We start from the raw sequence: 16,418 nt of genomic DNA on the forward strand, positions 1-16,418 counted from the left end.
GAGGCACTGACCTTTCACCTGAGCTGAAACCTATCCTGGATAACAGATTAAATGAGTGTTCTTATATCGCCATCCAAATCACCAAAACACCAAACAATTCTGCAAAACTTATATTTGCAAAGCTTTAACATTCAAGTTAATACAATACTTTTATTTAAGACTGCTTTATTAAATATAACAACAATCCAGAAAAGTTTAATTATTATATATACAGCATATTTCAAAACACATGTAAATAACGTGTATGTTTATTTATCAAAATAATTAGTTAGCATGTTAGAAATAGTTAATAACTGTCTAATTTTTGTCCAGTCTCTGTATTTGCTTATTAAAGGGTGTGACAGGGCAGGAGAGAGCCCTGCATGTAATCAACACACCCAGAAACAGGCAGTTTGTATGTGCTAAAACAGATAGGGGATTCTATGCCATCATGCTGAGGGTTATCATTCAGAGCAGAACGGTGCACTGTTCCTTCTATGCTTAATTTGAACATGTCAAAGGAATAACACTACATTAGCCAATCAGGCACACTTGGCATTGTATATCTCAACTTGACTGCTCACACTTGTTTTTAAGATGTTTTGATTTAAAAAAAAAAAAAAAAAAAAAAATACATTACAGCAGTCACCTCCTCTGTTTCCCTTTCCACTGCCGTAAAACACATTGATATGCAGGGGATGGTGTGAGGCAATCAATAAATATTGATCTGCAAATACAGAATGAGCTCAGGGCCTGGTCTGAATATCAGAGTAGTGCATTTAAACCAACAAAACCAATCCACCACTAATCCTGCTCTAACTTATACCTAATTTTTCCATTCTTGCTATTTATGTTAACTCCCCAAACCAGTAGAGAATGCCCATCTTCTATCAACAAGAAGAACTTGAGATTTCTTTTTTTTAATTGCAGTCTAATTGCAGTCTAAAAACCATTATAGGCTACACATGCTGTACAATATGTTAGAAATACATTCTGCAAAATGAGGGTAAATTACTATTTAAATCGCTGAAAAGAAAACCATGTAATACTAGCATATTCCATGTATACAGACTATAGATTCCTTTTTCACAGTAAGAACATTGCTTTTACTTGGTTTTTCAAACCATGTCATTAATTCTGTGCCTAAATTGATAAATTGAAAGCTTGTGTTAGAATTCTACATATGTATAGATTGGACCAAATGTTTAAAACACACACAATGCACTGCACATGGCCTTTGTATAAATGGCCTTTCCGATTCACTTGTGATTCAAATAGTATCCCCGACATGTATTATGTTATACCCTGATGCACAATGAAAATGCAGCAATCTAAGTTTTACATCAATTGCTCATTATTCACATACATAATGTTATTTACATTTGTTGTGAGCAGATAGGTTTGTTGATTGTTTGAGTTGCATTGTTCCTTGGGATAACAAAATACTGAGTCATGTGATTTCATAAAAGCGCCAGGTGCTCAGTGTTTGGTATTTGAGTTGAGTTAAATTGCCAAAATTAGTTGATTAAGAATCTGTATAAATAGCCGTTCAAAAAGACATGACTCAAGAACAGCGAAAGATACGACCATGCCCAGCTTGAGTAATGAAGATCATCTGGTTGCTATCAGCATGATTCAAGATGGCCTGTCTGTGAGAGAAGTTGCTTGGAGAATGAGATGTTCTGTTTCAACAATCAGCAGACTAGTCCAGAAAAACCAGGAAACCGGCTCTGTGAGAGACAGGCCACATCCTGGAAGGCAGAGGGTCATCACACCAGCCCAGGACCGTTATGATGACTATTGCATTGCTCAAGCAAACTGGTGGGGCGGTGGAAGTGTGATGATGTGGGGAGGAATCTCCTTTAACACAAGAACGCCTTTGGTGCAGAATGAGGGCCACCTTACTGCTCAGCGATACATTAACAAAGTCCTTGACAGTCTTTCTGTTCCTGCAAATCAATTCGGAAGTGTAGATTTTCCAGCAAGACAATGCAAGATTAACAATGCATGACTTCAAGAAAACAATGCCATCCTCAGGAGACGACTGCAACCAACCAACCTTTGCCCAATGGCTGCAGCTGCACAGGAAGAGTGGCGGAATATCTCAAAGCAGTCCATCCAGAGGCTGATCAGGTCTATGTGTCAACACTGGAAGGATTGTATTAATGTTCAGGGAGGTCATACCCAATACTAACTTTGTAATGTTTTCATTTTGACAGTGTGTCACGTTTCATACTGAAAACTTATCATGATTCTTTGATCTGTATTTTTGTTCACATTTTATATGATTTTGTTTGATATCTATGTTTAATATTTGATTAAATCCATTGGACCAGAGTGTTGCGTTTGTTTTGTGCATCAGTATAATAAAGCTGCATTTTCCTGTTGTCAGTCAGTTTCAGTCACAATGGACAAGACAGCAGATCTGCTTGACTTTGACAGATGACTGATAATGGGCTCTTGGTGGGCAAGTGCTTCTATATTCAATTCTGCACATGAAAAACTGTCTAAAAAGGTTTTTATAGGCCATTGTGGAGAGTGAATGTATAACACCCCGACTTCCAGTTATTGAGTGTTAGGGCAGTTTTTTTTAACCCCTGAGGGTGTATATTATTATTTTTGATGGAGTTTGCCAAGGTGATAACTGGATAAACATATCGATTTTATATTATATCAAACAGATATTCTCATCATACTCCATCAAATACAAACTGACATTTAGGTCTAAGTGCACTTTGCAACAAGTAACACGTTGTCAGGGTTATTAATCAGGTCACAGTTAATAGGCTCTGTTAGAGAAATGAGGTATGAGATAGTCAGTATGAAAACGTGACTTGAAAGTGTTTAAAACGCTGGTGGTTTCCGGGTTTCCTTTATGTTTTTTAACTGTGAGGCTTTATGTTGATTGTTCACCCCATCAAACATTTAATCTCAGTACAAAAACCAGATCAGCAAACTAGAAACGTCAGTAGAAGCAAATTCCTGGAAAGTTCGTGTATGCTAAGATCAATAACACATGTAGGTGCGTTCAGAATGCAAACTGTGACGTAAAATACAACCCCACCGCACCCTATTTATTTCAGATGCATGCTATAAAAACAAAAAAGCAATCAAAAACAAAAAAAAAAAAAAACAAAAAAAAAAAAAAAAAAAACGACACACTTATTTATTGCTTTTAATGACAACTAAATTCTAGTTGAAAACCTTTGTACATCGGTTAGGCCTATTTGACATTTTCATTGAGTGTGTTTTCTATTATTATTATTATTATTATTATTATTATTATTATTTATTATTTATAATAATAATTCTTATTACTAAGAGTTTTTTTAATTAAGCAATTTAATAGACAAAATCGGCCATTAGAAAATTTAACATAACTGTAGTTTGAAATGATTTCATCGAGAACAATAATAATAATAATAATAATAATATAATAATAATAATAATAATATAATAATAATAATAATAATAATAACGAATTAATATTTTACCCACAGAACGACTCACCAAAGCTCCCTGGTACATTCATGTTAATGCCATTTATAAAACATACGTGCTCACATTGAATGCATTAGGACTTTTAAGAATGTAATACAAATTACAGTTACATATTGATTATAGATGCTAATTTGTAAATATAACTTATTATTTTAATATCAGTGCTGTTATTTCATTCCGTATTTACAACCTATGGTTTATATAGGCTACCTAAGTTTTACATTATATATCTAGTCATTTATTGAGTTTTGTTAATAAGTATAGAACAAACATATTATAAACTTTCTAAATGCGTCATGATTTCTAATTGTATTTTGTACCTTTAATATACACCTGCATTCCAATAAAATGCCTAGGAGCCTACTTATCCCTAAAATGTAATACACAGTATTATAGTGTTTACTTATTCATTTATTATGTTTCAGATATATAACTCTTACACAGCTATCCTCTCACGCTCACTGAATCATGGCTCAGCGCTGTAATAATTTGCATTGCGGACTCACGTCTCTGAAGCGGTTCCAGTGATTGATCTTGCGGCTGTACTGGGAAATGGTGGACAGCCATTGCTCATCCTCCATGACATTCCCTGCATTTTCTGTTTCTTTCCCACTTTTCACGTCCACTTGCAGCGAGGACCCAGCTAGCACTAGCAGTGGGACCAGGAAGCACCCCAGATCTCTCATCCTGACCACCATTCTGTTCTGATGCTTGAGGATGCGCTATTTCTTCCACACCGATTTCCGTTGCTCGCGGTGAGAGATGGATGGTAGACCTACACTGAAATGTGACCTGATTATGAGATTCTCCTCACCGAGACGCACAGCTGAGGAGTGAGAGAGAGAGAGAGAGAGAGAGAGAGAGAGAGAGAGAGAGAGAGAGAGAGAGAGAGAGAGAGAGAGAGAAGCTGAGACTGCGCCAAAACGCACTTGCGGGCTATCAGAAAGTGAAACATCGCTACTGTACAATATTAAATAAAAAAACGTATTGATCATGGAGCTAAGTCTTTCAATTTATAAGCAACTGTTACACACAGCAGTGCAAAATCAGAACCATAATATGAAACACACGGCACTGCAACACACCTGTAGATGTTATTATAGGGACTAAGGGGCAAATATTCAAAGGTCTTGCGAATTTTCTCTTTCTCGCAACTCTGCTGCGTTGCGAATGTTTTGAATGTAAAATTGCAAGGGAGTGGAGAAGAGTTGCGGCGAAACTGCAATATCGCACCGCTGTGGGAAATTAATAAATTAACATGATTGAACACAGGAAATCAACCGCAACTCTCTCCTGGTATATAACCATTGCAACCTTTTGCAAAATGATGACGCATTATTTGGGCTTGATGAGGCATCGCCCCAGCACATATTCAGCTATGAAAGTTAAAAATAGCATGAAATGTTTTGCTCTCAAATGCGTTTTCTTACAATTCTCAACAGTCTTATCCATTCTGGAAGTTCTCGCGTGCACTAAACAGAGACAGTTCACTTGCCAGGGACATTAAATTACGGTTTTATTCATGACACTTCCCCCAAATTTGAAGGAAAAGCACATGCTAGAGAACAACTCGCAGACCCATTTTGTCCAACGCAGCATCTGTTTTGAATCACACTAAAAAAAAAAAAAATCTCTACAACTGCCCTTGGGACACACGCAAGGCGTTTAAATATTTGGCCTTAAGTATGAGTACGTTCTTTACACACAGCTTATAGGCTACTTTTACTAAAAACAAACCATACATATATACCTGCTACATTCCAACATATCTATTCAATGTCAATAGGCTTTAATAGTGGTGTGAAATGAAAGGCTGGTCTTTAGGTACAAGTAGCACCTCAGGGAACCTTTGAGATCAGCTGCAGATCTTACAAAGGCCTTTATATGTATTGGCTTCCCCTTTGGATGTTATCCTCTCTTAATTTGCAAAGGAATGTTAAATGTGACCATTGCCAGGTTGTGTGACTGTGACAACTAAGAGGTGGGCTTGACTGGTCACAGATCCAATCCACTGTGGTTACTGGCAATCATTTCTACTGGACCTCAAAGGTCTAGGGCACTCTGCCTTTCTGTAATCAATTCGTTCAACCTGACATTTTTCGTCCTCTAACGTACTTCTACCACGTCTCTGTAGGAGCCTTGCCGCATGCAGATCAATGTATTTCACTTCGATTCCTTTCTTTCCTTTTCAGGAGCTGTATCTGCTTCAATGGTTTCCTTTCTTGTCTGTTATGTGGGTGTTCAGATGCAGTCCAAGATAAAGAGTAAAAGAGGGAAAAGACAGGACGAATTGTAACTGGTCTAAAGCTGTCTTCCAGCAAGCTCAGAATAAAAGGCCAGACTTAGCCTTGTTGCTGTGCGGCATTAGCATTTCGTATTAATTTTAAAATAAACATATTTTACACTACATTAATTACTACTGTCATTCTCAGTCATTTATTGCTGTTTATTAACTTGTGAGTTCTCTGTTCCATCTACATGTTTTTATTATTTTCAGCTATAAACAAGGCTGATGCTGGAATAAGCCAAATAATTAAGCAATAAATGTCACATCAATTGTTGCAGATGTGGGGAGAGTTTAATGTTAACCTTTTGTTTTTCTGACTCCTTCCCAGAGCATATGTGGAGTATTCATGGTGCTGAATGGCTTCTTATCTTTCCCCAAATTTCTCATGTTATTATATTCAACATCAATACTCTTATTCTACCAGGAAAGACATATTAAATTCCCATCACAATTAAAGGTGTCTAACACACTGGTGCATGTTATTTGTGAGCTGAAAGAGGATTTCTATTGCACATTAGGCTGGAACGCCGTTGTCTTTTGTATTTGATTCAAATGCTTTCCAGGAAGATTTAGGCTATTAACTCAAGCCACTCCCTACTCTTAGGCTGGGATTTGTGACATTTAAATTCACAATACCCCTCTTCATTTACTTATTTATTCCTGGTTGCTAAGATTAAGCTTGACATCACTGTCTTCTGATTGGCAGAGCTATTCTCATCTTTTTCAGATGGCAACTGTCAAGTGGCACTAGGGTCTTTAATTCTGCTGTTAAGGCATTAGACAGATTCACTTCCAGGTATGGCTGCTTTTGTCTTTTGCTTTTGTTTAATTTTTTAATTGATAATTTGGTTTTTAGATAGACCACTGATCTCGTTGGAGTAGGTTTATTTAAAACAACGCAAAATGTTGCATAAGACAACATTTATTTTGGGACAAGGTCTGTAAATTATGCGGACCCCCTGAGCTTCAAAATAATAATATAAAAAAATCTAAATTAGTCTCTTAGATAATGCAGCAGTGCACAGCTTTAATGAACACAATTCTCATTCACTTATAAATAATGTTTAAAAAGGAGCTTAACTTTATCTGCTTTATTCAGAAGAGAGGCTGTGTATGCTTCAGTGCTAATATACTGTTGGGACTTACTGCATTGTCCCTATCATTTTCAAAGACAAACAGCACCAGATTTGTTTAGTGGGGGGTGTGTTTAATTGAACTTGTGTATTAACTGATGGCATCTTTTTTTACTTTTGTTGGTGCTTTCTAAAATAAGTATATTAAATAAATATATCATATAATCTGTAAAATATGAATCATTTATTGTGCCATTAACAAAGAAAGTGTTATAGAAATCTATTTTATAATCTTTACTTTTTTTGTGGCGTCCTGTGAATTAAAGGGTTCTCTCCACCAAGCTTGAATTCTTGAATTATTTAAGGAATGGGTTTTGTAAAAGTCTGATTCAATGTGCCGCTATCACTGCAGTCTCAAGCTGAGCAGCTTTTGTATCGCAGGCTTGGAAGATATACCAGAAGTGTTTTATTGGATTTGTTGACTTGCACACATTAGGATCTTCTCTTGCCACTCTTACCACTGGGGTTGACTGAGCCATCCCTGCACGAACAGAGTAGTTTGAGGTGACAGCTACTGGATGGTAAACACAGACAGGAGTCCCTCTTTCAAAACTGCTATAACTGGCAATATCCAGACTATATGTGTGTATGAAGTTTGGATTGCTCAGTCTTTTCATCTTAAAATGTTGGCTTCCTTCTAGCAGCTTATTAATGAACAGTGCACAACATGTACATGCATACAAAATGTCATCAAGTCTGAACATTACCCTACTGCACTTAAGTATGACTTAATGGTTTATTGGCCTTCCCATTAGTTCCTCCTACTTACCTCATTTCCATTCAGCAATTCTCCACCTGGGGGCGGTACTGGTCTACCTGTATTCTTGCTCTGTAGTTGGTCTAAAATCAACAGAATGGAAGGAGTTAGTGGGGAACCTTTTTCATTAGTATGCATATCAAATTGAATCAGTAGTTTAATACATTTCTGTTTGGTTATACAGTGGAGTTGTAATAATGTGTTTTGTATTAAGGAGGCCAATTAATCTAAAATGCACTCACATATTTGATGAGATGCATAACACATTTTGCAATTGTGAGCAATTACGTATTACTTACAATAGCACAATTTTAGCATGCAAATTAGAGTCACTCATTTCAAACTTTGAATACATACTTTATGTATATAATTTAATCAATAACTTATTTCTTTATTACACAAGAAGATGGACATTTACTAGCAATAAACATGGCTGGCATTTCTGGAAGCTGCTTGATGAGATTCTGGGATCAATAAGCTACTAACAACCAAACGAGCAAGATGGGTCGAAAGGCTTCCTCTCGTTTGTAAACTTTCTTATGTTATTATGTTCTTAAAAGGGGCCTCACCTAAGCTTTTGGGGCTTAAAGAGACCTGCTCTGATCAACAATCATAATGTCTTAAAGGATGGTAACCAGAACTTAACTGTCTGAAAATATAACAGCTGTTCTGGCTATTTGTACTGCCTGCTTGCACTGACTTCAAGACCCTACTATTGACTTACACAAGGATACCTCAAATGACTTTTACCATTTACACCAGTGCATACAATCTTCTGACCTACAGAGGGTTTCACAGTGAACTGCTGAGTCCAGGATGATTGCTTTGGTACCAATTCTATTTTCTGGATTTTAAATGAAATGCCTTGATTAAGACACAGTATGACAGAAGCTGAAATTGGAAAGCCTTATTAAAAGTGTGCCAGGCCTGCTCTTACTTGTGGAAGAAAAATGGTTCCCAATCAGTGGTAGAGACAGACTCCAACAGATTAATATATACTCAAAGTCATTAATGTCAAATGACTGTGAGTGACAGGATTGTAGGGATAATTGCATGCTAAGCTGAAGATATGATATACTATTTCAGTACATTTCCTGAAAGGCTTGGTTTATCTGTAAGACGAAGCAAATTCAGTATGTAAATGCCTTTTAGAAGCTCAGGAATGTTCAGCATGCATTATAATCAAGTTTGCTTGGAAGCAGGGTTCCCATTTACTCTGACTTTAATGACTTACTAAAAATACTAAGCTAGGTGGATAAAGAAACCTTACTTTCATTAACATAATGCCCAGCATGATTGTAATGTTAAATGTGTGAAGAGACTGTTATAAGCCTGAAGTAATACAAGCTGCAACAATTATTCATTAGTTTCATTCATTTACAAAGTGTATTATAATTATAATAATAATAATAATAATAATAATAATAATAATAATAATAATAATAATAATAATAATAATAATAATAATAATAATAATACAGAGCTTGAATAGATCATGCATAACCTACAGCTACAGGATGAAGCAGATGCATGTCTGCTAGGATCAAATAAAGGTTCAAATGGGACAGGACTTTGTATAGTGCACAGAAGGAGCTGTGCTGTTTTAGGATAAAATTATACATGATTGTCTTTTACAGAGATACTTGGAGAATAAGTTTAGAGCCAGAATGTACGTGAGGGTTTGAACACGTAATGGTTAGATTATGTCTTTTAAAATATAATGTGAAACTGGGTATTTTTCAATAAGAAAATATTGATAGTTTAAATGAAAAACTGCAAATATTAATAAATCTATATTAATAGCAGGAACTGTAATTTGTCAACCATCATTTTAAAACATCTTGCTATGCCACCTAAATACTGTCAATCCCTGTCTGGCATACTTTGCAAAAGACTGATTTGTGGAAGTAATTATTTTTTAATAAATAATCGGTAACATCGTATTTTTATTGTCTACTGGCTGTACTGTATACATATGTTGCTAATGCAAACAGTAATCCATTCTCCATTTACAAAGGAACAGATAAAATGAATCATTGTTTTGGCCTGATGAACATGGCAGCATGATTAGAGGTGAGTGCCTGAATAATTCATTTATGTAAGAAGCAGTTTCTAATGAATTTCTTTTGGTAGTTTTTCTTTTCTTTTTTTTTTTTTGTTAATGTAGCAACGCCCTCTGTTGGAAGCTATTGGCACTGGAAACACCATTAAAAGGTTGTAGATGCACTCTGTCTAGTTATAATACTGTTAGTTACAATACTTTTTCGAAATGTAAAAAGCTGTCTGCTATTAAGGTAATTGTATTTTTAGCCATCCTGGGTGCATTACATTTTGAATGGCAACTGCACATTGTCAGCAAGCATATAATAGCAGAAAAGAAATGGCCTTTAGACTTTTATTCACGCTACACAATTAAATGAGAGGAAAGTACTATTCTTACATTGTATGGTTCAAATGATTAAACCGGTAGGCTATTTGAGGCTGTCAGTGACTGTTTACTGAGCTCAGTATCAAAGGGGATAAAGAAGTTGATGGCTCATGTTTTGAAAAATGAAACACATTCTGGAAGACTTGGAACACAGTCTCGGTGGTATATTTCTATCATTATTATAGCTGACAAATGTGTGTGAGTTTTATGAGGTGTACTTCTCTGAAACATTTACATATCAATTCAATTCATTTCCATATACAGTAAAAACTCATTTTTAGCTAACAGGTGTATTTAATGGCTTAAGAAAGGGTGACTGATAAGCTTTGGGCCCAAAGAGAGCATTGGCCTTTGCTCTCTTGTGGAGACTTGCCAGACTGGACCTCTTCTCCAGGATTCTGTTTTGGGCAATATTTGTTTCTTCAGTTTTGTGCGTGAAAATAGTCGGCTGGTTTAACAGCAGAGAGTCGAGACTTCTTTCAGTATTTCTTAATTGAGCACTTTTGAGTGTCTTAATAGTTATGGGTGGAATGGAGGTTGCCCATTGATTTCAGTCCCCCTCAGTATGTAGGATGCAGCGAGTAGACAATTAAACTGGTTTGGGGCCCTACATTTGTTTAACCTCTACACTTCTAGGTATATTGCTTTCAGTGGGGTCTTGCTTATGTTTAATATGTGTACAATTGTTCCCATGTTAATTTGCCAGCTACATAAAGACCACCTTCCTGTCACATGAGTGGTCAGTAGATGATAATCAGTTTGTCTGTGGTACAGCTGAAATTCCAAAAACAGGTTCTCACAGCTTCAGTATCCCTAGTGCATGAGAGGCAATTGTTCATTCACAAGCAGCATTTTCAATTTTACAAGTGCAGTTTCAGTTGCATACTTAACAGTACACATGTACTATAGAGAAAACAAGAGGGAGAGAGAAAGATGGAGATAATAACTTGTTTTACATTCTATATATTATTTGTTGCCACAGGATTTAATTCCACTTCAAGTGAGGGAAAAGAAAATCTATATTAATAGTAAACAAGCCTATTGCATCGTACTGCAAATTGTATTTTACAGAATGACTTTCAAAGCAAGCTAAACTTTTGTAGAAAATGACTAGAGTGACTGTGGTTGTTAAGAATGAATATTTGATTTTATTATCCTAGGGGCCTGTGTAAACAATAGCTGCAGGTTATTAAAGCATTGTACAGCTTTGGGGAACCTTCCTACATTGCGTCAATAAAGGGTTATCCTGATGATATTTTTCCCCATCTAAATTGGATCCGTATCACTCCCCACTGCAGTAAAGTACTAGTATTTTTTTTTTTGTTATGCTTAAATACAAGGATGCAATGCATGATGAATGGTTAATCTCTAAAGAATGAAAAGTTAAAAGGCAGAACACATCCTGACCTTTAAAAGTAATTAACAGCACAATGATTTTTGGCAGGGCATTTTATGAAGTTTTATATCGTTGGGAGCTTGTAGCTCTTTCGCAGCTGGGAGATTTTTAAAGTTCAAGTATTTTAAATAAACCATTTCACCTATGTGAAAGCCTTCAATTATTATATTTGAATAGATGTGAGGTCTGAATTATTGAGTTCCATTTGACTTTCCAGAATTTATCTAGCTAGAATAAATTAACTTTTCTTCAACAATTTCATACTGATAGGGCATGGACTTGTATAAAAAACAACTTATTTAACACGCAGTGCGTAATACAGAATCATGTATTTTGGTATCCAAAAGATAACCAACTAACAGATAGATGGAAGAATAACTTCTAATTAAATTTTCTTCCCGCATCTTCTGTATTTTAGAAAATGATGAATCCACATAAAGACAAGCTTTAGAAAGGCTCCCTATTCCTCCCTCTACTATAATCCACAGATGTTTTGCAAGGAACAGTTTCAATAATGAAACTCAATGGCTTTCTCAGTTGATTTCCACCCACAATGAATTTGAGGTGGTGATCATTGAGGAATGATAATGAGAAGTTAATAAAATCACATTGAATCAGCATTATCCTGACTGCCCATGTTGACCCTACAGTCAATAACCCTATTGACAGTGTTACAGAAACATATGTTCTATTTCTAATGTATCAAGTTTGCATGCATCCAGTCAATTCATTGTTAAATAATTTTTATGTCGATTTTTGCAGTACTGAAACAAATGGATGCTTGTTTACATACAGCACGACTGTAGTTATTCAAATATTAAACAAAAAGGTTTTTAATTTGACTTAAACCTAGAGGATGCTCCTCAGTGTATGCAGGTCTCGTGGAAGGAAACTAACCGGCTCCATTGCTAGTATCAGCAATTATGCTAAATGAAACCAAGCTGCCACTACAGCAAAGACTCATGCTGGCAACAGAAATGGCATTCGATTACAACACTGCAGTTTCCAGTTAATTTGCTGATTCCATAAATCTTGAATTTTTTTATTTTTATAATGCGCAAGTTGAAAAAACAACAGTATGTTAATAAGATTGATGTTTGATTTGAATGCACTGCTGTGTTGTGGCATGTTGTTATACATAAATATCTTTCTAAAGTCGTGGTGAGTTCATCACAAACTAAAATGAATACTGTGGGCTCTACTGAATTGATTTAAAGAGTGACGGTTCTGAATACTGTTGTCCTTTAATTATTTTCTTTATTGCATATAAATGAAACACATAAGCTATACTGCTTAGTACTGTATACTCATTTATGAGGATTTATTCAAAGTGGCTGTATTCCTTTTTCTTTTTTCTCTAGCCTATTGAAGGCAATGAATGAGCCCTACAACATTTCCACAAACAGAACATAAAGGTGAATTATAAATAACAATTTAAAGAATTTAAACAAAATTAAAAAATTTTAAACAATTTAATTTAAAGGGACATTTGAGTACATCATAACCTCTAAGGCTAATGTCAGTGTGGTTCATCACAGGAGGCAAAGAGCTAATTAAACAAATATTTGCCATTGTTATTTCAAAATGTTTACTAGCTCAGACAAGAAGCTTAACAAATAAGGGGGTGGGGGGGGGTTGTGCAGTATTGTAGGGAAATGACCGTACCTGGCAGGCAACTTTATGCAAAATGGTTAATTAAGATGGACTATTTTGTAACCATGGACAGTATGCATATCAACAGTAAATCAAATGTATTTATCAACTAACTACTGAACCATTTTTGATATACCTATTGTAGTAATAAAATAGGGCAGACTGATAATGACATTCCTGTAACAGTAAGAGAAAAAAATAAAGGGATATTGCATTACTGCTGAGTGAATATACCTTAAAAGACTGTAGTTATACTGGAAATCTGGAATTAGGAGAGGACAAACTTAGAGTTTTATCTAGTCTTAATAAAATATTTGTACCATCTCTCAGTTAATGGAGGCTAAACTGTTTTCCTCTGGAAGCCATTACAGAGTACAGTGCCTGTACTGAGATGGCACTTTATGTAATTGGCCCACAGAACAGCAAAAGAATTAAAATGCTTCAACACAGGTTGGCATGTAATTGATTCTACTGTATATAAAGACCAGCACTTCTGAAGTCTTTAGTTGTTCAAACATATCTTTTTTCACAACCTGTTAGTCGATCTCTTTCTTGTTTACTACAAAGCATATATACAGTGATTTCTGTATGTCCACTGTCTGAAAACTCAAAAGCTGATTAGTTAACAGTGACTCCATAAAGAGGAACCCTGTGGCTCACACAGTAATTCACAAATCTGAACAGCCACATTTGTGGTTTAAGACGCCTTTGCGCGTTCAAATATGTGAATGAAAAACAGGCCTAAAAATGTGGCGAATTGCCTTTTTTTTTCAAATGGAATGATAGCCTGCACTCAGAATGGAAGAGCTACCAGGATATGCAATCCTTGATTGGTAGCAAATGTTTCTTATTCATGTATTTTTTTCAATGCAGTACAGTAGCAATTTTATGGTATATATTAAACAAAAACAATAACAAAAAAAACCTCATCGATTGACTACTAATATTGTTCTGGGCAACAGGGTGCCAGTCAGAGCTTGCCTCCACCCTTATTATTCCAAGAACATGGAGGTAGTGTAATCTACAGCCTTGCTGCACGAAGTACAAAACAACACATTACCATCGGCGTGAAACTCATCCTTGCCAAATCTGTTGATCCGAAGTTTAGGGGTGATTGTTATTGATTTCGACATCAATTTGAACAGCTCTGGATACTGACTTGTCTAATTCAACACTGAACTTCAATACCGGAAGCAGTTTTATTAGACAGGTATATTTACTTAAATTTAAAGCAAAGTTGCCTGTGTTAATGTTTATATATGGTACATGTATTGATTTGGTTATTATCACACAAACAAAAAAAAAGCTTGCATGTTTTTTGCCCCACCCCAAACGTAAAAAAAAAAAACTGCGTTTTTCTGTGTTATCATAAAAAATCTAATTGGTAATGTGGTATGAAAAAGTGGCCTAAGACTCCATACTTTTTCACACATATGGAAAGGCTGGCCCTGGGGCACATCGAAACGGCAGCCTAAATCTAGGCTGGAATAACACTAAATAGGGTCTCCGGCAGAAGAGAGTCCCATTTGTAGCCAGTGCACCTCAGTGCGCATGCGAATTCCTGTGCGCATGCCTAGTTTATGTTGAATACCTTGATTAACTGCAAAAAACGGTTTTGTTTCATGGTTTTGCCTGGGAATTGCAAATGCTGGAAAAGTCAATAAAAGAACACATTTCTATGGAAGATGTGTTTGTTTATTTATTGGAGGGAAGATATCCAAATGGTTATGCTACTAGACAGTTTAAGGAGATATGCAGACAAGTTCATTTTGGAAGGTCAGTAGTAGTGGGAAAACACAGCGTGATTGGGTTCATCCCCCAAGTAGGAAAGTGTGTGCGTGTAGTCTAATTAATGCAGCAGTTTTGAAATGTAAGATTGAAAGATTATCCCAGTAATCATCAGTCACAAAACATATGGATATATTAATATAACTTTTTGTCTGCCCTAAAATATGTAAGTATGTTTTGGTAGTTATGTTTACAGAGCTCTAAAGTCTCTACAAATCACTGAAAGACAACAAAACCTGTCATAAGCATGATCATTTCTCAAAATATAATATCAATCTCATTACATAGCATTAGTTTGATCGTAAAGTTCACCTAGGTCACATTCGGCACAAAAAGTTTTTGTATTTTAATTTAAGATATGTTTAAGTTAAATAAAAACTACTGATGATTGATGAAATCTAAAAATACGTTTGACCATGCTATTAGTGAAGTGTTGTCCGATCTTGCAAGAGAATAAATGATAACCAATTTAAACATCCGCTCAATAAAGTTATACAACAAATTGTACAACGTGACTTTAGTTGTAATGTAATTTTCAATGGGACACAATTCTTTTGGAGACTGTATTTGACACCTTAGTTGTCAAATACTGCCAGGGAACTCTATTTCGCATAACACTGGCCTTGGGATTCCTTTTCTTTTTTGGAGCATTCACATATCAGAAAAAGTGGCTTTGGGCCACCTTAAATCGTAAGTGTGAATGAGGTCATAGACAAAGGAGTTCCTTTTGTGCTTTACAGTTTATGTTATTTTTTGAAACCTAATGTAAATACTGTTTCCTTTTAATACAGAAGATGATACTAATGAATGGAAGACAGCAACTACACACTGACCTTTTACAATTAACATTGAAATAGCTGTATTAAGAAGAGTGAGGAGCCTGCACCCCAGGGACATGGGTTTCAGCTGTGCCTTTTCAGTTTTATCTGCTGCTGCTGGCTCAAGGAGTAAGCCAGTAAAATGCCATTACTGTGAAGCACATCTGCAGTAATGATTGAAAGCTTACTGAATTGCTGTTGTGAACTATTCAATAGCTTTTACACACACTGTGTTACATTTTCTTTGGTTTAATTGTTTTATACCCTGCATTATCCTTGCAGTATATTAAAATGTTCAGAGTCAATAAGAACTAGACACTTACGTTTGCCTCAGTGGCAGAACACCAATGCATATTAATAATACTGTATTCCCCCTTTTTTCACAATTTAGCAAGTTAAATATAAATTCTATATATACTACATTTCAATGTGTTTAAGAAAGAGCACAATTTAAATGCCACAATATTTAATCATTAACCTCTTTGGATGGCTTAAGGGGACCCGAAATAACAATAAAAAAACTTGTTGGCAGTCTGGGAATTTGCTCTGACGCCGGCTGTGAATTATTGAGAAATAAATCCAAAATATTGGTCTGAAGCTGATTTGGTCTAAGAGATAAACACAGTTGTAAGATAAAGAGCACCATTTATACCTTAAATATGTCAATATATATGCAAA

At 35.6% G+C, this 16,418-nt stretch overlaps 1 protein-coding gene across 2 annotated transcripts in view; it reads right to left on the minus strand.

Moving 5' to 3' along the window:
* The window catches only part of LOC121325830 (testican-2-like), a 42,778-nt gene extending 38,466 nt beyond the window's left edge, over positions 1 to 4,312 (minus strand). For both annotated transcript variants that reach the window (XM_041268917.1, XM_041268916.1), the window contains exon 1: positions 3,987 to 4,312. In XM_041268917.1, the coding sequence (XP_041124851.1) occupies positions 3,987 to 4,178 (192 nt within the window). In that variant the 5' untranslated portion in view covers positions 4,179 to 4,312. The remainder of the gene's footprint in view (positions 1 to 3,986) is intronic.
* Positions 4,313 to 16,418: the final 12,106 nt, after the last annotated feature.

The sequence above is a fragment of the Polyodon spathula genome, chromosome 13, assembly GCF_017654505.1.
Source record: "Polyodon spathula isolate WHYD16114869_AA chromosome 13, ASM1765450v1, whole genome shotgun sequence".
NCBI classification, from domain to species: Eukaryota; Metazoa; Chordata; class Actinopteri; order Acipenseriformes; family Polyodontidae; genus Polyodon; species Polyodon spathula.